At 42.5% G+C, this 21,885-nt stretch overlaps 1 protein-coding gene across 7 annotated transcripts; it reads right to left on the bottom strand.

Annotated features, from left to right (window-relative positions):
* Nucleotides 1-997: 997 nt before the first annotated feature.
* RABGEF1 (RAB guanine nucleotide exchange factor 1) lies at nucleotides 998-13,137 on the bottom strand. Of its 7 annotated transcripts, XM_017743030.1 has the most exons (11): nucleotides 12,950-13,137; nucleotides 11,314-11,480; nucleotides 10,184-10,303; nucleotides 8,242-8,262; nucleotides 7,495-7,664; nucleotides 5,837-5,918; nucleotides 5,329-5,461; nucleotides 4,828-4,919; nucleotides 4,262-4,518; nucleotides 3,069-3,309; nucleotides 998-2,829 (listed from the first exon to the last, which is right to left on the bottom strand). In XM_017743030.1, the coding sequence occupies exons 1-11, from the start codon at nucleotides 13,126-13,128 to the stop codon at nucleotides 2,672-2,674; spliced, it is 1,620 nt and encodes a 539-aa protein (XP_017598519.1). In that variant the 5' UTR covers nucleotides 13,129-13,137; the 3' UTR covers nucleotides 998-2,671. The 7 variants fall into 7 exon arrangements, with proteins under 7 accessions (XP_017598519.1, XP_017598520.1, XP_017598518.1 ...); XM_017743031.1 differs by lacking the exon at nucleotides 998-2,829 and having other exon boundaries at nucleotides 2,840-3,309; nucleotides 7,495-7,661; XM_017743029.1 differs by lacking the exon at nucleotides 998-2,829 and having other exon boundaries at nucleotides 2,840-3,309.
* Between the last annotated feature and the right edge of the window lie 8,748 nt (nucleotides 13,138-21,885).

A 21,885-nucleotide genomic window follows, 5' to 3' on the forward strand; every position in this document is an offset into this window, starting at 1 on the left:
CAGCGCGAGAGGGGCCGGCGGCGGGCGGGGCCCGGCAGCAGCACCGGGAACGGGCGGGGAGAGATACCGGGAACGGACCGGGAGAGGTACCGGGAGAGATACCGGGAACGGGCCTGGGCGCTCAGCGCGTTCTCTCCTCGGGCCCGAGTGCTGCAGTCCCGCGATCCCCGCTCCGGCCTCCCTCGCAGCCCTCAGGATGGTCCCCGCCTTTTCCCTCCCCTTTTCCTCTAAAAACTGTCCCCAAACACTTTTTGTTATGTTTCCTAAAGGTGTCCAATACCTAGGAGTGTTCAGGGTGAAATCCTTAATGCAAACAAACCATCATTATCTTCATTGATATTTTTCGTGATAAACAATATCATTGTTTAGATTGCGTTATTATCTATTACTGTACATTATTAATAATTAGTGTTATTAATGGTAATATGATGAGGATGATGATGTTTCCACGAGGATAATGTAAAGTCTGGAGCATCACAGCGCGATACTGAACTAAGAGTGGGAAAAATGAAGCAAATTTCTGATACTGTGACTGTCAGCACAGCACAACATCTGTATTTTAAACCACTTTAAGGGATGAGATTTCAATTAAACTCTCTGGTTCGCTATTTTTTGCAGCACTTTGTGAGCACCTCTGTGCTCCAGCTCTGCTCAGGGATAACTCCGGGTAGGAGGAATTCACTCCGGGGGAAGGAAATCACTCCAGCTGGGGCATGGAAATCCACCTCACCTGATTTATTTCAACAGCCCACTTCAGCGGCTTGATCACATGAAAAAGAGATACTTTAGTTGCAAATGCACCAGCAAATTTTAAAGTGCTTAATCACTCCAATAACCTTTCTGGAAAGAAAATAAAAACATACATTGTTACCCAGCCCAGCACTTGAAGGGCCAAGAACTGTTGTGTCCCGAAGCAGAGAATGCAGGAGCAGCCGCGATTACCTCGCCCTTAATCATTAACAGCGTAACAAAAGGTGAGGAGGGTTTTAGGGACTCATTAACGAGGGCAGAATGGGCACACTTTTATTTAAACACGATCATTTACACAATAGCTGAAAGTTTGCTTCCCCCACGCCTTCTCCTCGGGACAAACCTGGGTATCAGAATTAGCACCCGGTGTTTAGAACCCGAAGTAAATAAATCCCAGGGTTATTTACCGAAGCGATTTGGGCGTGGTGACACAGGGAATAATTTGATTTTTTCTATTTTTGTGAGCAGCCCATTGCTGCGGCTGCCTCTCTGGAACACCGGGGGTGGTGCATAGTTCATATAAGGCTAAAAACTGCCAGAAAAGGGACAAATCACAGTCGTGGTCTGAAGTTATTGCAGTGCAAATTTAATAGGAGCAGTGCTTTAATTAAGTGGAAATTAATCAAGAGGTAGGTGCTTTCCTCCTTGATGGCAAGAATTTAACATTGCTTAAAAGGAATTCCAGCTGAGCTTCGTGTTTGAGATCTCGGGTACACAAAGGAGTCAGGGCTGGATTGAGCGGGAAGAGATTTCAAATGACACAGAAAATGTTTCAAAGTTCTGTTGCAAGAGGTTACTTTTTGTGGGGTGAGCTCTTCTTTCACCCCAATCTGAATTTTAGTGGCACGAAGCCATTTTTAGCTCGGTGTTCAAGGTGCTAAAGGGGTCACTGAAGAGCAGAACGTTGATGTTTCATGGAAATAAAGTGCATTTTTCTGCTCCTGCTCCTTCTAAAAAGCAACCTCGAATTATATGAACTTATTTATTTCCCAGGATTGTCAAAAAAGCAACCAAAATTTATCCCACTGATGGAAATGACCATAAGAGAGAGCCACTTTTGGAGCAACTCTTTCATGGTCTCTTTCCCCTCCCCCTTTTTTGTTCCACACCATGTAATTTTTACTACAAATACTTCTTCCTATTCCTGAAATATTTTCTATTTCTGGCCCCACACTCCCTTCCAAAGCAGTAAAATCAGCATTTTTGTGCACCACTCAAGGCTACCAGGTGTTCTGACAGAGCATTTAAACGAAGAAATGTCATCTTTTAAATAATTCTTTTTTTTTAACAAAGCAGATTAAGATGATTTTCAAGTTTGCAAATCACTACAACAACATCCTCTGTAATTCATCACTTCTCCCCTCCAGATTAACTCGTTTTTGCCTTTCTACTGCAACATGATGGAGCTGAAAGGTGCTAAAATGAACATTTCGAGATCATTTTCACTCACACACAAGCCCATGCACAGCTGAGACATTAGATCGGAAATCTATTTACAATTTTACATATTTTACAATATATAGTTCGTCTTTACAGCTACAGAGTAAGTTCAGACTAACACTGGTACCTTGTGGAGCTGCTGCTGGAACTTGGCTTTGAGTTAAACTAATTATTAAAAACAATTAAGTGCATGCTTAGAAGGAAGCTTTCAGGAGAGATGTCAATGGACTAGTGTTGCTTAAAAATGACACCAGTTTGTGTAGAAAATTGAAATTCAGTTCAAAAAACCCACAAAAGCCTAAATAGAAATCTACTGGACTAAAATAAATACAATTCATTACACTTAACCAAAAAGAAAAGTACCTTTAAAAATGTACTGATTTAAGCTCATCTGATTTTTTTTTTTTTTTTTTAAGCCTTATTTTCCTTCCCTTCCCAGCTAGGTGAGGATAATGCTGCTTTTCCAAGCTGCCACTGGGAATTATCCTGCATAAACCTGAGGCTGCAGTGGTGGGGGCAGCTTGTCATTCTCCACATTTTCAGAGTCAATGGCTGCTAAGGCTTGACTTTTTGGTTTTATTTCTAAGGGATATTTCTCCACAATATCTTCCACTTCCTTGGTGATCCCATCAGTCCAATCTATGAGGTCTTTAAGCCTTAATTTCCTTCCCTTCCCAGCTAGGTGAGGATAATGCTGCTTTTCCAAGCTGCCACTGGGAATTATCCTGCATAAACCTGAGGCTGCAGTGGTGGGGGCAGCTTGTCATTCTCCACATTTTCAGAGTCAATGGCTGCTAAGGCTTGACTTTTTGGTTTTATTTCTAAGGGATATTTCTCCACAATATCTTCCACTTCCTTGGTGATCCCATCAGTCCAATCTATGAGGTCTTTCTCCAGCTTCTTGGCTTCACTGACAATTCTTTCCTGTCTCTCATTCAACTGAGAGAGGAGGTCTAAGCTTTTGCACATTTGCTTCACCCCCAGGCACACATCAGGGGAAAAACTGTCAGATTCCTGCTTTTTTGGGGAGGTCTGGCCCGTCATGAAACGATCAAAATCTTCCTGGCTCAGATTTAAAGACTGAGCATCCAGTTTTTCAATGAAGGCCACAGCACAGCACTGCAAATAAAACAGAGAGAGCATCACTGCAAGGTTGGAATCACCACAGACTGGAATGTACCTCTTTACTATTCCTTACCCTCTTCTTACATCAGTAAATGATTTTTAAATATTTTTTTTGTGCCCTAAATGAGCTTTTCCAGAAGTTAATTGGATCAGGCAGTTCACACAACTCTTTCCTCTCCCCCAAAGTTTGAAGAAATCAAAAACTGAGCTGACAAGGTACATTCCAAACCTCAGGGTCCCTGTGTTTGGGAGGTGAGGGAACAGCAGGAACATGACAAGGAGACAGGAGCAGTGTATTAATATTTAATTATCTGATCAGCAGAGATCTGCTATGCAGATTAATTCATTAATTTCCTGAAGGAAGGAGTGTCAAAGCCCAGCTCACTTTGTGGATGCTCTGCTCCTTCTGAAATAAACTTTTAACGTTCCAAGTTGTTTCATTCAACTCTGTAATTTCCCTCAAGGATTCTTTATGATAAAATGCAGAGCACACTGATAAATGCCTCTTGGAGAAGCTGTAAAAAACCTGTTTGCCTCCACACACCAATGGCCTAATTCTGCAGTGCCTTCAAGAAACTCTCCTGGGCTCAAAGAGGGAACTTTGCATCTGGAACATCTGCACAGCCCAAACTCAGGGTTTGAGGAACAGAAAGTCCTGATCTCCTTGCAGGATAAAAATACACCCAAGTCTTAACATCAGACTTTTCAAATAAAGGGTTTAAAGTTATAAAAAAATAAAGCAAAGCTGTGGTTTGGACAGCAGAGAAAGAAGAGAAAGGAGATAAAACTGGCTGTGCTCTAAGTAATCCCAACCACTGTTTGAAGATTCATTTTAATTTACATTTGAAGATTAATTTAAATTTACATTTCCCTTTGCTGGCAATTCCTACCTCCAAATCAAAGACAAATCTTGCTGTCCAAAACCCACCCTTCTTGCAGCACTCACCAGGTTAGTGAAATAATATCCATCCTCTCCAGTCATCAGCCTGCTGGGGTTGCAGAAGCGAGTGATGTACTGGATGTTGGACTGCAGGCGTGGCGGGTTCCCCTTGAGAACGATGTAAATCAGTGTGGGCAGGAAATCATCAGCAGAAGCAGGCTCGTTTTTGGTGATTTTGATGGCATTAAAGATGTGCTTGCTGCACTTGGTGATGCAGGCCAGTTTATCCCGAGGGACACGCTTGGAGTCCATCTCGATGATATCTGTGAGGGAAGGAAAGTCCTGAAATCATTCAAGCTGTATTAATCAGACACTGAATAAGCAGGATTTGCTGGGTAATATTAATATTGTATCATTTCTGTCTGCAGGGAAGTGTTTCAAGATCAGCTAAGCCTAAACACTTCAGTACGGAAAATTATCCCTGTTCCACAGATGAAATTCCAGTCCAAACCCACAAAGATTCCTGCAGATTTAACAGCCTGGACCCCCCCTTTGATGACAGCAAAAATAATCTCAGTAAGCAAGAGAGATGAAATTTAAAGCTGTAAATAAAAACTTCATCATTCACAAACCTGTAATTGCCTTTACAACCATGTCAGAGACTTCTGGGATTTCCTCACTGACAGGAACACACAGCATCTGCGGAGTTACCCAGTGCAAAGCCCTGTGACAGGAAAAAAAGGGTTAAACTCCTCAGTGCCAGTGACAGCCAGGTGTTTGAAACCAGCTGCTTCCTGAACTCAAGGCACAAGGAATGCTTTGTGTGAATGAGGCATTATTCCAGCCATAAACCAGCTTATTCCACTGAAGTAATTTATTTTCAGAGAAAATACTTCCTTTTTTAAAAGTTTGTTTTGGCTGTAATTTAACACAAGCAAACCAATTTTCCCAGTGTAGTGGTTGTCATTATCCCACCTATTCATTCCTCCTGTATTTTAAATAAAATGCTTTTAACCCTTGCTGGTTAACAAGGCATTTTTCTGTGCATAGCATGAGGTTTTTTTAACATGGTTGATTCAGAGCTCATTTACACAATTAAGGATTGCTCAATTATTTTTCCTTTCAAGCCTTACCTGATCCTTTTTTGGACAGCAAGGTCTTTCTTCTCATCATCAGTTGTCTCAGGGCAAAAAACATACTTATACTGTCGAGTCATGATGTATTTCTCAACCTCATCCATTGCCTTTTCCACTTTTTCAGGGGGCACTGAAAGGGACAAATCCCACAAATGAAGTATTCCTGGGCTCTTTGGAAGGTTTAATCCAGTTTAATCTTAATATCACCAAATCAGTGCTACTCATTCGAGCCAACCTGAGTTCATAAATGGATATAATTTAAGAAGTAAAAACATAATGGGTAGAACTCCACAGAGAGTTTAAGAGAAAGCTGTAAAAACAAATATTTAGGACAGCAAAACTTCCTAAAATTGATGCTGCTAGGAACAATTCTAACTCTGCTACCAGAACCTGTTCCCAGCATTTCTGAAAGCTGAGGATGCTTTGCTTTAACTGAAAATTCAAGAGGCTTTAGTTTTACATCGTTGCTTTTGGAACAGGAAGATGAGGAAGAAGAACTTGGTACCTTTCCAACGTGTCTGCAACCTGTCTGCTACATTTTGGTAGAAGTCCTGGGCACATTCAGACTGTTCCTCAATGCTTAAATCCTGCAAGAGAACAAGGATTAAGTGTGGAAGACCTGGCAGCAACACCTCATGTTTTGTTTTGGTTTAAGGCAAGTGTCCAGCTGCAGTAACAGTCTGAGAATGCAAAGGTGTCGTCAGAGGTGTTTATAGTGGCTCCATTTTATTTAAAAATAGGAGAAGCCAACACTGGCTCTTTAATAGGTGAAAGACTTGCATTTATTTGCTGAACAAAGGTTATTAGCACAGGTGCAATGCCATTTTCGCCAGGCACATCCCCGAGGAGCGCTGACAAAACTCAGACTAGGCAGGACATTTGTCCCTATTTAACCTCAGACTAGGCAGAAGGTTTGTCCCTATTTAACCTCTGATTTTTAAAAGACAATTTATAGTCTAGAAAATCCCCAAGATTATAAATTATTTGAAGGGATATCTATACAGCAGACATTTCTGGTGAGAAAGTTGCTGTGAAATATATTTACAGTGTTATTTGTGAAACAACACTGGCTTTTGCTAACTGACCTCCTGAAGAACATAACAGAGGTTTGAAATTAACTTAATTAAGGCAATTTTCATCATTAAATGGCTGAATGAAATCATACATTAAAAAAGGGGGGAGGAGAATTTGATTGCTGAATTATCTAAGGGCAAAAACTGGACATTGCCCTGAACACAAAAGTCTCAGTTCTTGCTGAGACTGGCTTTTAGGCCTGGTTTATGTGTAGTAAAAAATCCGTGTTTTCAGAAGACTGAAGTAGGAAATGAGAAAACCTTCAGTGCTTGAAGCCCAAAATAAACCCACATTATTCTCACTAACTGTGCGCAGAACGAACAGATCTAAAAGAAAAGAAATCAAAGTTCAAGAAGATTTCAAAGCAGAGGGAATGTAAGCTTCCATGAGAACTCATGAGGAGATAATCTGAGGAACTAAATAGGAAAGAGACAAGAAGGGGGTGAAAAAGAAGTTATGCTGAGTTCTGACTCATTCCAACCATAGGTGGCACCACAGACTGATTAATATTTCAAGAACATTGGTTTGTGGTTTGTTTTTTTTTTAATGGAAAATGAAGATGTAACCCTTATTTCATATTAAAAAAAGCAGCACGGTCGAATTCCCCTTCCCCAAATAAAAGGAGAGGGATGGGTTGATGCTGAATTATCTTTAGAAGTTTTTAGGCATAAGCTGCCTCATCCCTGGAAGCATCCAAGGCCAGGTTGGACAGGGTTTGGAGCAACCTGGGACTGTGGAACTGCCCATGGAACCAGATGATCTCTAAGTCCTTTCCAACCCAAACCACTCTGTGATATCTTACCATTTCCACAAGTCCTATTTATGTAGAATATTGCTGAACAGACTCATTTATGTGGGATTTAGTCAGGACTAATTTATCTGGGATGCAAAGGAGAGCTTTGGGGTTGGAAGGATGGTTTGGTCCAACACCACCAAAAAATAAAGCACCCAGATCTTAATTTGATGAATTCCATCACCTGAAGGCTCATTACACTCCATAAAATCCAAACTGCTGGAACAAAAGCAACATCTCCTCCCTCTCTTCCCAATTCCCCCATTTTATTCAGGCAAGAGGCATGCAGAGCTTACCCTTTTATGGCTCATGGTGTCCAAAAAGAGTTTGCATTGCTTGTAGATGTCCTGGCCAGGCTTCTGGTATGTCCTGATGAATTCTATGAACTCCTTGGACACTCGATCTGTCTCGATGCTGGCCTGCCTGTGGATGGAAGGGCTGGGAGCCTTGGCCTCCTGGATCTCTGCTGGGAAAATTCAGGGCACAACAGATCAGTTTTTTTACACTGCTGGATGAATTCATAAAGGTTTTATCACTTCAAGTCAGTTTTTTTCAGCTGTGCAGACAACTTATGGTCACTTATTTCTCCAGCTTTGCCAGGAGAATGCTGGATATTATTAAACACAGCAATTATTAGTACACACAACTCCAGGAAAACGGAGTATTCCACTGAAGTGGAACATTTAGAGCCACACCCCCAGTGACACTAATGGCCTTTTTCTATTAGAAGTGACTGCAACATGGGGTTGCTTTTGGCTCTCTTACACCGTCATTCCCAGGTCAGATATCTCCATTTAAGGTTTCCAGATGGGATTCTGTAGATTCCTAAAGATAACAGGGTGGTTTTCCCACTTTCCCTGACCTCTACACTCCTGCTCCTTTGCTTGTACCAACACACGTGGCTCCCAAGCAGCTCAGGGCAGTTCTGCTGAAGGAACACACACAGCAAGCTGACAGAGCTGCACCCACGGGGCTTTTTCCCACAAAAACATCTGATTTTCCAAGTTCCAAGTTAATTGTCCTGCTCCAAAACCTTCACCCACCTTTCAGCTTGCCAGCCAACGCTGTTGGAAATGGAGGGATTGAATAGAGGTGGTGGAAATGAACGTGGTGAGAAGCAAGCAGAAGAGAGACAGAAAACATGAAAATATTCATGGTCAGCACGAGACAAACACAGCTTTCAATCTGCAAACACTTCACATGCACAGAAATCCTGCTTTCAACAAGCATGCAGAACTCCAGAAGAAAAAGAACTAAGTGGGATTAATATGTTTAAGTTGGTTTAATTTGAATTTGAGGGAGTTTACTGGGGTTTTTTTGGTTGTTATTTGTTTTTAAAGAGATCCAGCACTACAGAAAATCCAAAGCTGTGTCACCCAGTGAGTAACAAACACTTCTCCTCTGACCAAAGCTCCACACTTCAGCACAACCTTCTCTGGGGAATAACTTGGTCAGGCACCATCAGAACACTTCTGGTATTTAACTGCTGAGAACAGAAAAGGTTTTGCAAATATTTAAATTCCAACTGCAGCAATTGAGATAGTGCAAATCCAGCTCCTTTCTAGTTACTCAGGGACACTTTTCCAGAGGGGATTTCCTTCCATTGCCTTTATATCTAAATTCACTGCAGTGAATCCCAAACCCTACACAGGATTCCAGCTGAAGGGTGGGCATTAATTAAATTTGTCACATTTAACAGTAGAGAAGCAGAAAGCTTACTTTGAAATAATAAACAAAGAAAAGGGCAGAATTATGAGATATTTCTTCCATGATTAATCACTGATCTCATTTTGCAGTACAGCTGAAGGTTTATTTACTTATTTCAACAATGTGTTCACTCTCTTATAAAAAGAATGAGCCTTATTTCACTATTTGACCTTAAGGAATATGAATATAATTTTTTCACTCACTAATTCAAAATAGATTGGTTTTAGTTACTAGAGAGATGTAGTCAACTGAGGCAGATTAATATTAAGTATTAAAAATCCTGATATAAGGAGAATTAATCTGCACTGATTACCAAGGACTGCAGGAACAAATGTACTTCCAGCAACAAAATACTCTGAGGTTTGTCCTGTGTCCTCAGGGAATTCAGTCCAACTAAAAAGAAGCTGATTACAGCCAAGAAATTCCAACAAGTTAAAGAGAACCCAGCAGAGGAAAATGCCAAAACGCCAGGAGTGAGCACGGGAAAAGTTCAGGAAGGATCAGCTTCACAAAGAATAAACATTATTAATACTTCAATCTTTCTACAGGAAAGCCACTTGTCACAGCAGAGCAGGAGCACTCCAGGGATTCACTATGGTTGTGCCATGGCCACGGAGCCCAGTCCAAGCATGGAATGTGAGAAAGGTTTTGCCATCAGCTCTGTTACACATGGCCCTTCATCATCTTCCGGTAATTTAATAAACATCTTCCAATTTCTTTAGCCAGCAGAACAAGTCAGGATGGCAAACAAATAAAGTAGGATGAGCTCTTAAAGCTGTTTGCATCATGGGGTTTGGTGTCCTTTTGGTTTAAATGAAACCAGCGTCTCCTCTTGATAGGAAATTTTCATCTTGGTTTATATAACAAACATCTGGAGATGTTTTGAGAATGCAAAAGTTCTTGAAGTGCCAACTTCAGTAGTTTCAACTCATAATAATCAGATTTGTAACAGCAACCAGGAATGCTTTTTTTGATAAAAACACAAAGCAGCACAAAATCCAACTAATTCTTACAAAATTCTTATTTTTTTAATTCTAATCCTAAAGCGGAGCTCAAAGAAGCTTCAGCTTTACTCCTGTGACTCCCTACTGAGAAGCAAACCATTGGTTTAGAGATTCAACATCACCTCAGGATGCTGGACTTGCTTTTTTTGCCACCTTCATGTTGAAGAGCATGAGTTACAACTGGCACAACCCTAGTTTGTGTTTTGCAAAGCCCAGCTAAGAGCTAAGCTTACTAAAACCAGGCAGACAGCTTGCCCAGGCTGTGCTGCATTACCTTCAGAAGGGGAAGCCAGTTCCCAGGAGGGAGTAAAAATCTCCTTCAAATCCCTGAGAATGTTATCAGCATTTCTCTCCCTCCCAAGCTGTCCTTGCTTAGGGGTTTTCTCTTGAGCTGCTGAAATAAAAGGCCAAAGCAAGCAGGGCACCGAGAGCAGGAGCGTGGCAGGACAGGTGGTGAAGCGATAAAAAAAGAAAAGATGGAAAGTGAGAATGAACATTCAAAAAAAAAAAAAAGGTTTAACACACAGGTGAATGAATGCCTCATGTAGCCAGCTGCTGCCATGCACCAGGTCAACTCTAATAGGAAATATGCTGAATTTCAAATGAAGGAAATGCATTATCCCTAAGGTTAAGACAGATTAATGTTGGTTTTCCTTCTGGAATTCCTCCTCTACAGCCCAGCATTTCCCAGTTTTCGCCTGTGGAAGCTATTGCTATGCAAAGCCAGCAGTGCCATTCATGATTGCTGCTTGTAACACATTCTGGAGAACAAACACTCAGCCAACCACAAACTTGATCTTCCCAGCCCACACACAAACACTGTCAGCCTCACATTTATGTGCAGTTCATGGCACCCTGCTTACACATCCCATTTTTTCCTGGTGAGGTGTCAGAGTGAGGCACTCTGGCAGCATCAGCTGATATTTTATCTCAGGGTTTCTATCACACTCAGACACAGCAGTTTGTTGAGGTGACTGACAGCCAGCACCTTCTCTGCTGCTCTCTCCAGGAGAATTCCCCTCCCAGCCCTAAATCCTGGGATGACACTGTGGCTGACTCAGGAATTTAGCTGGAATGTGTGCCAGAGGAACAAGGAACTTCCCCTCAGCAGTGCAGTGCCAGACCACCACCAGGAACACATTTATGCTGTTTAGTGGAAGAACTCCTGTATAGTAACATAGAAACACAGGTTAAGCAGTTCACTGTTCTATTTAAAAGATTGGCATCACCCAAAAGCTCACATTTTTCTGCATTTTCAGAAACAATCACTCTCCAGAAGCATCACTACTCCAACTTTTGAAAGTCAAAGCACAGAGCATTAATCTGCCTTTTAGAACAACACATCTGTCAAAAACACTTATAATTTTAAAATGTACAGAAGCATGAAAAGCAAAGGAGAGTTACCCTTCTTAGCTCCTGCTCTGGAAGAAGCCGTGAAGAACTTCTTCACAGTTGTGACCTTTCTTGTTTTCTCATTGGTTTTCTTCTCCTCAAACTTTGAAAAGGTCAGGGACTGTGCCCCTTGGGTGCTCTGGCTGCTGGCATAGGCTTCTTCCTCCTCACGCTGGAGCCTGGAATTAGAAGAACACAGGTCTGATTTAAGTGCTTAAATAAGCTGATTTCCTGTGCAATCATTAATTACTCATTTGACATGTTAATTCTTTGCCCATCTTCATTCCTTTATTCCTGCCACATTTCCCTTCACTACATGACACCCACCCTTTCCAGGCTGCAGCAGTAAAAGTGACAGAAAGCTCAGGGTGGTGAGGGAGGGTTAAACTGTGAGGCCAAAAGGGGGAAAAATGAGGTTTAACCATGGTCACCTTCCCCTCATGGCACACCCTGAATTCTCTAGGGTCAGGGAAGGATTTCCAGCAGTAGATTCCTTGCCTTCCTTCCTGCCTCACAGGGAGTTCCCCAACCTCTTACCACAGGCTTCACCATCTTAAAAAAGCAAAATACCCTGTCCCAACCTCAGAAATATTTTGGGAAATAGATCATTGTAGTCCTAATCTGGTTTGGTAATAAATATCTGCTTGAATGAATGAGACCAAACCCAGTTTTTAATCTAAATTAGAGGAGGGCAAACTCACCAATCCTGAAACTTTTTTCCCCTTATGCAGAAGGATTAAAATAGGTTACACTATATCACACTTCAAGATGCTGGAAGGCTGAACAATTGTCTTTAGCAAACCATCCAGCTCAGGATGGACCATAAATAGTGTTGGATCTACAATCTCTTGAGGCAGGAATTGTATCTTACACCAGTGTTGACAAGCCTGTCTATTCACTGCAGCAAACAATCACAGCTTATCTGTGCCTTTAGCATCTCCCAGCTACTTATTAAAGAATTCCTTAAATACCCCACTTTATTTTAGGGATGATCCAAGACTGGCAGCAAAACTATCTGCCCTAATAATAAAGTTTTTATTAACTGTTTAAGATATTTATGGCAGAGGAAAACAATGTCATGACCTCTGTGCTGCCAACTGCTTATCACCTCTGAAAACACATCTTCCATTTTCAGGGTCAAGCATTTATCACACGAGGAAAACTAGATTGGTTTGCAGAAAATAAGTGATTAGACAATTACCTAAGTTAGTAAAGCTAAAGCTTTGATGTTCTTGGGCTTAACCCTGCAGTTTGAAAGAATGACCACATACAAGACTAAAATCAGCAGCTGGAATGTAAAACCAGGGTGCTGGCTACACCCAAGCCATCTCCAGAAGCTCCAGAGGATATTTTAATCAAAATTGTCCCTTTAACCCTTCTAACTGCTAGATAGAAATATAGATTTGCATATGCAAATGAGGCTAAAGTATTCATTGGGAGGTTGGGCTTTGTTTACATTTGTTACTTCCCAGATTTTCTTTTCAAACCTCTTGTATTAGAATGTCACAAATATCCATCTTTGCATCAAAAGGAAATTTTTAATTCCTAACTTGTGATGAGCCTGAGCCAGAGCAAACAGGACTGGGAAATGGGAGGCAGGAATAGTATTTGGTGGAGTCACCCTGAAGGAAGAAAGAAGGTTCTTTACCGCTCTGCCAGCTCCCAGTCCTCTTGAATCTGCTTCTGCCTGGCCTTGTGGTATTCCTCCCTCCAGCACTTGGAGCAAAACCCCTGCCAAGCAGGATTGCCATAGTAACCACAGCCCTTCTTGCACAGCAGCTCCGACTGATCCACGTGGATTCCTCTGCGCTCCGATTTCAGGTTCATTTTCCTCCTGGTGGAAGAGGAGAAGGGTTAAAAACAGAAATGTGGCACCAGCCACATCCCAGATACCATTTCTTCTGAAGGTTTGCCTTTAGAAAGGAGTCACCTGCTTGAATTATTTAACAGCTCCATAGCAACAAAATGAATGCCACGGGAGGAAGGGCACAGTTACATAACCACGAGCCCCACAGCCAGGGGCAGCATGAGCACATCTCTGCAGGGCTGAGACCTGCACACAGCTCCAGGCAGTGGCCCAGGGCACCAGTGACAGCCCCACAGCCAGGGGACAAAGGACCAAGGCACATCTCTGCAGGGCTGCGACCTGCACACAGCTCCAGGCAGTGGCCCAGGGCACCAGTGACAGCCCCACCGCCGGGACAAAGGGCCAAGGCACATCTCTGCAGGGCTGTGACCTGCACACAGCTCCAGGCAGTGGCCCAGGGCACCAGTGACAGCCCCACAGCCAGGACAAAGGGCCAAGGCACATCTCTGCAGGGCTGTGACCTGCACACAGCTCCAGGCAGTGGCCCAGGGCACCAGTGACAGCCCCACAGCCAGGACAAAGGGCCAAGGCTCTGCTCTCATCAGCACCTTGTTCTGACAGCCAGAGACACAAAGCAATGGGGGAAAAATGTAAGAAAGTTCCAAACACCAATGAAGGGAGCATATAGAATATACTGTATTCTAAGACTGTGCCTGCAAAGAACCACACTGGTGAGGCTTTAGGAAAGGGATCTCTGGCCTCCAAAAGTGTCTTCAGGGCACAGTGAGGAATCACAGCTGACCCAGCTGGGCACATCAACACATGGACAAGGTGCATCCCCACTTCCTCCAAGTTATGGCAGAGTTAAACTGGCTGCCTGCACACAGCACAGCTCTGTGGGATTTATATTTAGTGACTGCAACAAAAAGATTCTCCTGCCTACACCAGCACTGTGCCAAGCCTGTCTTGGAGCATCCAGCAAGCATCCAGCCTCCCCTTTCCTTGCCTGCCTGACAGAAACCATCCCACATGCCAACTCCCTCCCAAAGGCATCCCAGCTACTTGGTTCTAATGGGGAATGCTGGAGTCATTTTAGGAGAAAAGCAGCACAGCATTATCTGCATCAGCAAGGTTAAGGTGTGCATATTAAAATGTTAACATTTGGATTGCAATACTGACAGACACAGAGAGCAGAAATAGCACAGCAAAGTTTTGTCCAGTAAATTCAGTTCCTTTCTCTTTCTGCCATTCCAGAGATGCCACGGATGGAAAGCAAGAGGAAAAGGGACTTTCTCAAACTGAAGAACATCAGCAACTGAGTCAGAGTTATCTTCCTTTCCCCTGAAATTCCACCCCAAACTCTTCTCTGGATCATCCAGCATAACAGATGGAATATGCACAAATGTCACTGCCACTGAGAGTTTTCTACTACAGGAAGTACCAGCTCTTTTGTTCCAAGCTCAATTATCCATTTTAAAAGACTGATAATGTTTAACATTTCCCATTAATCTAATCAAGTTATTTTAAGCAAAGTAACAGGAAACACACGATTTTCTCTGAGGGGGGAACAAATTAAATATTCCATCTTATCTACATAAGTATTAAGGTTTCTTCCACTTTTCAATTTTTGAAAGAAATAATGAGTTTCTAAAAATAACCAAAAAATAGTTTAATTGTAGAGACATGCATATTAAGGGCATCAATTTCTTAATGACATCATTTATAGCCACGTGTTCTCATTTTTATAGATGGGAGAGTGGCTGAATACTTTCTTTTCTTTCCCACTGAAAAGTCTGACAGACAATATTGTGCTGCTGCAAAGCAAAATGAAAATAAACCCAACCCTATATTTTAAATATTTGAGAGCTTTACTTCATTCCCATATGCAGAAATAACTGAGAAACAAAGATTTCACAAAAATCTTTTGGTTTCATTTCCTGACTTCTCAAGGAAGGCCTGTGTGTGAGCTCCTGGCTGCCAACATCTCAGAGCCCAGAAATTCAACTGTCAGTGTGTGTCAGCTGCACAGCCTGGGGAGGAATTGCACAGTGGCAAGATTTGCACACTCAGGCCATTCCCAGAGCATCACTCATGTCCTTGAGCAACAATTCTGAAAAGAAAGGGGAAGCAAAAGCATGAAACTCTTCACTGATTCAGTTTCAAGACCACTTCCTACAAAGCAGAAGCTGCAGCAGCATTTTGGTCAGAGACCTCTATTGCAGGTGCCTGTCCTAGAAAAAAATGCAATAAATATGCATAAAATGTTTAATTGCCATTCATGTGAAGCTGTTCTGTCAATGTTTTCCCTGTAAACCATGAAGAAACAATAAATAAAACCATTTTCATAACACAAACTTCACAGAAATTTTACAGGGATCTCTGTCACCCAAGGAAATAAAACCCTATAAAATCCTGTCACCCACCACAGCAGAGTTACAACAGCTTTGCAACTGCAATAATTCCAAGAATTCAGGTGTCTGCTCTCATTCAGCATCACCACGTTCCAGACTCTAGTTTGAGAATTAAAGGAGTAGAATGAAACCTGACCCTGTTTCTCTCCCTGCCCAACACCTGAAAGCCACAGCAGAGTTTCTCTGCCAGCTGTGCACTTTCACCCCCTCCAGAGAGGCACAAAAATCACCTCTGTGCCCACAGATCTTTGCCCCCACAGTGCCACCGTTCCCTCTGGCATCCTGTGTGTACACACTAGAACTAAAAATAAAGCTCTGCTCAGTGTCCAAGCTCAGAGTAAGCAAAGCAGGGCTGCAAGGAGCTGCAAAGTCAAGTGCCCTCCCCTCCCTCGAGTGTTTGCAGTGACATCAGCTCAGATGCAGGGACAAAGGAGGTCACCCTGAACCCACAGGAAGGAGTCACATGCTGCACACAAAGCACAGACTTTCGGCTCCCTTCAACCAGAAAAGGCTGTTGTAAAAAAAAAAAAAGTTGTCCAGCCGATTTCTGCAGGTCAGCATTAATATTGTAATGAACAGAACAACTCCAGTTGTGATAAACTGAATGTGAAAAAACCCTCTCAAATTGATTTTTGGCAACTAAATCCCTGTGCATTTTATGATCTTACACACCTAAAAATGTTTTGTTGGAAGTTTTGTGTGTCCAAAATGCCTTTTTTTTCCCCTTTCTCTAGTCCCTTCTCTCCCTCCCACTCCTTATCCAACAATCACCTCCTCAATGCATGTGCACAGTCAAACCACACATTTTGCACGGTCAGACCTCTTATTTTCACTCCTGCCCTGAGTGCATGATGTGTTCAAAGCTCACTTCTGACATAATTCCAAGGAATAAAACAAATTTGTTGTTTTTCTGGAGTTGGAGAGCAGGCAACTCTGATCACCTTTATACCACCTGCCCACCTGAGAAGTCAGGAAAACACAAGGAAGGTAAGAAACCTCCACATTAAAAAAAAAAAAAAATATCTAATCCAGAAATACAACAAAGTACCAGAAGATTATAAATAACATTAACCAGTACAATTTGGAGAGGTGCTTTGCACCAAACATCCTTCTTGCATCTCCTGGATCCCAGTTAAAGTACTTCAAGAAGCCCCACATCTCCCTGCCAGGAGCAAAAATGTAATGTCATTTAAAAGATATTCATCCACTGCTCTGCTTAGTGAGTGCTTCAAATGTGCTGTGAATATCATCAGGGAAGGCAGAAATGACACCTTACAAACACCAAAAGAATCTTCTTTTGAGCATTTCTGTGCCAGGACTAGACCTCATCACACCTTAATATCTAATTGTTAATTAGCAACACCCCTTTGAAGAGTTTAGAAAAAGAATGTGCTCTCAGTTATTAATTTATGAAATCCCTTCATTGAATGTCATTTATTTGCAAGCAAAAGCTTCTGGTCTCCCATTCTCCACCGAAATGGAAATGTGGAAATCACCCAACTCTTTTCTATGACCTTTAAAGTGCACCTCACACATCATGTGCGGCTCCTGAGGGATTTATTTGGGATAATCACAGCCTGGGAAGGTGTCCCACTGCTGGCTGTGGCCACCAAAATGCTCCTTGTCTTCCTGCCACAAGAATTCCCAGGCCGAAGCTCCATGTTCTGCATGTCCAGCTTTATTTTTCCCAATTCTACTAAAATCAAGAGGAAGTGAGGCATGAGATTCATATTAAGTCAGATCTATCTGCAGGGCTGCACACCAAAGGTCTCTAATGACAGATCAGATCTGCTCCAGCTTTTCCAGAAGCATCTCACAGTAGCTTTGAAATGATGAAAAAATCCCCACCAAATCACTGTGGTTTAATTCAAAATTAGCTTTCTACTTGCTTTAATGCAATTTATTCTGAAGCTCTCAAATACATCTTCCTATCAACATATTTTTCTTGCTGTACCCACACTTAGATAATGTTTTTTATTTTTATTCACTTGTTTAGAGCAAACACCTTTTAGGAAGGGCAACACCAACTCAGAGACTTCTCATCCTTGCTCACACCCCTTGATTTTTCCTGTCAAGTTTGTCATCCAAGAACCTCCAATAAATTACAGCTCTCCCTTCAGAAAATGGGAAGTCACAGAATATTTTTCAGGAAGGACAAAGCAGCTGCCTGCCCTCTGTGGCTCTGTCAGGGCTGAAACTGAGACCATGGGTGCAAACACTGCAGGGTTTCAGTTACCACCACCAGGGAAGCACACCAGGAACCCAAACCCATAAAACCAACTTTTCTGCAAAATATTCTGGCTGAAAGCCAATTCACTTTCCCTGTCACTTACTCTGATCTGCCTTTTAACACTTACTAAGGCAACACAGAGAGTTAAGACATGGGAAACATGAATTTTGCTCCAAGCCCATAAATCCCCAGGCCATTTCTGTCAGTATCCCACAAAGGGGACTGAAGGAGAAGCAACCATTCCTCCAGGACTTTGGACCTTTTGTAGCTTCATAACAGCAAAATACTAAGTTCTAATTTTCACAAAAACCAACTTAAAAATAACCAGAAAAATTCATACTAAACCTACTAAATCAGTTATCAGTCACAGCAAGGAGCAGATTCATGCTTAGCTTTTATGTGGTAGGAAAAAAGAGGATCCTTCAATCCAAACTGGATCCGTCACCCAGGGCTGAGTTAATGAACACATGAAAGGCTAAACTTACATAACACCCTCTTTTCAGCAAGAAACACAGGACAATTTTCACAGCACAAAGACTGCAGACACAGCTTTGGCTTGGGGAAAAGCACTGGGTGAAAGATGGTTTAGGAGCAGCACGGATTTACCACGGGCTCCAACACCACCAGCGTGTTTTTCTGGTTCTTTTCCACTTCCCTTCCTTGCCAGGGATGGAGCAGGCAGGCACCTTTGTTATCAGTGCAGATTTTGAGGAGATATCAGCTGGGTCATAAACTATTTATTAGTCCTGGAATGCTGAGGTCACCTCTGAGACAAGAGCTGGCTGGAAAAGCTCATATTCAAAGCTGAATAGAAAGGGTCTTGCTTAATCAATCAAACACCTCCAGTAAGAGCTAAGTGCAATCAATTCGTAATTATTACAAGCTGTGAAGAACAGTTTTTCAGTAACTCCACAAACTAACGCTGGAAATTAAAGCAGTAGCTTTAATTCTACAATTGAAGTGCTATAAATGAGTTTCAGTATTGCTAATGACTTAATTAAATGTATCTAAAACCAGGAAAACACAGACTGGGAACAGGCAGGTTTGGTTTTTGGGTATGTTTTGGTTTCTTTTTGTTGCTGTTGGTTTGAGTTTTTTCTTCCCTCCCTAAAATTAAGTTTTCTCAAAAAAAACCAACTTGACACAACCATTAACAACAACCTACAGCAGTCTTTTCACTGGGCTGAAGCAAATGTGATTCAGCTCTTCAAAAGTCATTGCAGCACCTAATGAACAACTTGAATTCTCCCAATTCAAAACCATCAAAGTGTGAAGTGTTCACAATGAAGGATCACTCTCTGCAGCTCTCTGGTCATCGATGGCCATCCCCAAAAATGGAATTTTAAAGCAGAAAAAAGAAAACCAGGGAAGTCTCCACACACACAATTCTTACATTTACTGCTGTTGTTTCACATTTTACTGGTGCCTGAATATTCCATCATAGTTCAGATCAAGACAGCAGCCAACAGCTTTAATTACTAAAAATAGATTTATAAGGTAGGTTAGAAAGTGCATCAAAAACTGAGGGGTGCAAGGATGGAGTTAAGGTGTATTTTGTATTTTTCCAGTGGAAAAGTGCCCTGAAAATTTATTTATTCCAAAGAAGCACTGACGCAAATGCCCCAAAATTCTGAAGAGCACCAACCTACGTGCTGAAAGAGTCGTGATTCAGGTGTAACCCCAAGCACTCAGGCATGTAATTAGCAATAGAGTAATTAACCATGAGCTAATTTCCTCCCAAGGAAGGGTGGGGCAAGATGATCTCAGGCTCATGAACAGAAAACACAAAAGCCATTAGACAACTCGGGAATTAGGCAAGAAACCTGCGTGTTATCTTCGCAGTGCTCACACTTTTAGTGTGCATCTTTCTTGCAATTATGGGATTTCAGCTACAGCAGTTGTAGGATAAGCAGTGCAGGCTGCTAAAAAACAGTCCCAAGAAAAGAAAGAGTCGCTGCTTTGGTGAGCAGCCACCTCAAACAAACCACAGCCCTGGGTCCTGTCATTTGGAGGGGAAATTGCAGCCACTGCTTCAAACCTCCAAAATCCTGACGGCCACAAGGCTCCAGCTCTCAATTTGCTCAGCTTGGAGTTGTGTTTTCCTCCTCAAATGTCAGCACAGGCCTGGAGCTACAGGTTTGGTTTGTCCCCACTAAATTACCGTGGCATGAATGACCAGGCTGTGTCTCACCATCTCCATGTGATTCACAACTCTGCTTTTAAACGAAACCACAGGAAACATCTAAAAACTCTTTGAGCTCCTTGGCTGGGAATTCAGAATAAAAAGAAGATTAGCTAAAACTGCTAAAATCTCCTCAGAAACAGCTTCTACACACTATTTCTTGCCAACTGCACTCACCTGGATGCAGAAATTAAGTTGCCTAAAACCTCAGAGAAAAACTTCAAAACGTTTTATACACTTTGTACCTGGACTTGTTACAAGTGGCATTTTAACAGCACTTCACAAGCAAGGTTTCTAGGTCTAGTTTTAGATCACAAGTAGTTAATCATCAGAAAAAAAAAGCCCCAAGCATAACTGGGGATTACACAGCAAAAAAAAAGAAGGAGCTGAGAAAGATTGTTCTAGCCTAAATAATACCACAGAACAAAATTAAATACCAGAATCACGGACTATCTTCAAGCTTATAATCAGTTTGTTGGGTAAAGCAGTCTTAGGAATTGGTATAATTGGCCTTATAGCCTATTCTCCCCTTCTACTGTGTGTTGTTTTGGGCTTTTTCTCGGTCAGCAAAACATTCCACTGAGCTACAATTCTCTTCCTAATCCTCCCTGCTGCAAAAAAACACTTTTGTAACAGTGTCCAGAAGGCCAGCACATCCAATTCCTGAGTAAAGCACTGTTCCTGGAAAACACCACGTCCTTCTCTGCTGACCTGGTTTGGTCACTGGTCTCAAAAAAGTGTTGGGTAACTGGAAAACCAAGACCAGCTCAGTGCAGTTCCCAAAGTCCCGGTGTTAGGAACTTCATTGCTTCAAAAGTAGTTTCAAATGAGACCAAACAATAAAAGTATGGCAAGTCAATAATGGATCTAAAGCACAACCCCCACAATGCTACCCTTTCCCCCCAAAACATGCAGTGCTGCTAATTCCCAGCACTGGGCCCCCACTCAGCCAAAAAAACCCAGTTGAATTTTGCCTGTAAAACCCTCTCAAGTGAACCCAGCACCCCATCACAGCCCCGGCCACAGAGCAGGAGGATTTCAGACAGCACCGAGCCAACCCCTCAGAGAATTTCTTTGGTAATTCAAGCACATCATTCATCTCTCAGTATCTCACACCCTCGCTGAGCCACTCCCTGCTTCAAAGGAACAACCTGAACCCTACACAAAGTGCTACAAGCAGTGACGAACACCCACAAAAGCATCCAAAATGCACTGCTCAGCATCTTAAGTATTCTCCAAACTTCACCTAGCTTGACTTTAAAGGACTTTGATCCTCAGCTCTGCAGTGAGAAGCCACACAGGGACAATACTTACAGGAAAAAAGCCAAAACCTCACTCATCCGCAAGGAACTCATCAGGAAAACAGGCTAAGGTGGGCATATGGGTAAAGCTATCAGTGACACCTGCACCCTGTTAACTACCAGCACAGGCCCATGGAATTAATTCAAATACATAGATAATAAAAATCAGCTTTAGGAGCTGCACATGGAGGAGGGCAAACACCCACGAAAGTATCCCAAAAGCACTGCTCGGCATCTTAAAAATGCTCCAAACTTCACCCGGCTTGAGTTTAAAGGACTTTAATCCTCAGCCGGGCAGCGGCAATACTTACAAAAAACATGCCCAAAACTCCCTGATCCACAAGGAACTCATGAGGAAAACAGGCTGAGGGGGCATATTGGCAAAGCTGTCAGTGACACCTGCAGCCTGTTAACCACCGGCACAGACCCATCGAATTAAAATACATATATACAGCTAATAAAAATTAGTTTTAGGAGCTGCACAAGGAGGAGGAAGGGGGTTTGGCAAGTCTCGGTATATCCCGGTGTTTATCCCGATCGCTGCCGCCCCGCCGGGCCCAGGGACCCCACGCCCAAGGTGGTAGCGGGGCCGGTGTGAAGCCCCTCGGCGGGGCGGACACCGACCCCCGACCCTCAGCACGACCTATAACCGG

This window comes from Corvus brachyrhynchos, unplaced genomic scaffold, assembly GCF_000691975.1.
Source record: "Corvus brachyrhynchos isolate BGI_N302 unplaced genomic scaffold, ASM69197v1 scaffold99, whole genome shotgun sequence".
Classification (NCBI taxonomy): domain Eukaryota; kingdom Metazoa; phylum Chordata; class Aves; order Passeriformes; family Corvidae; genus Corvus; species Corvus brachyrhynchos.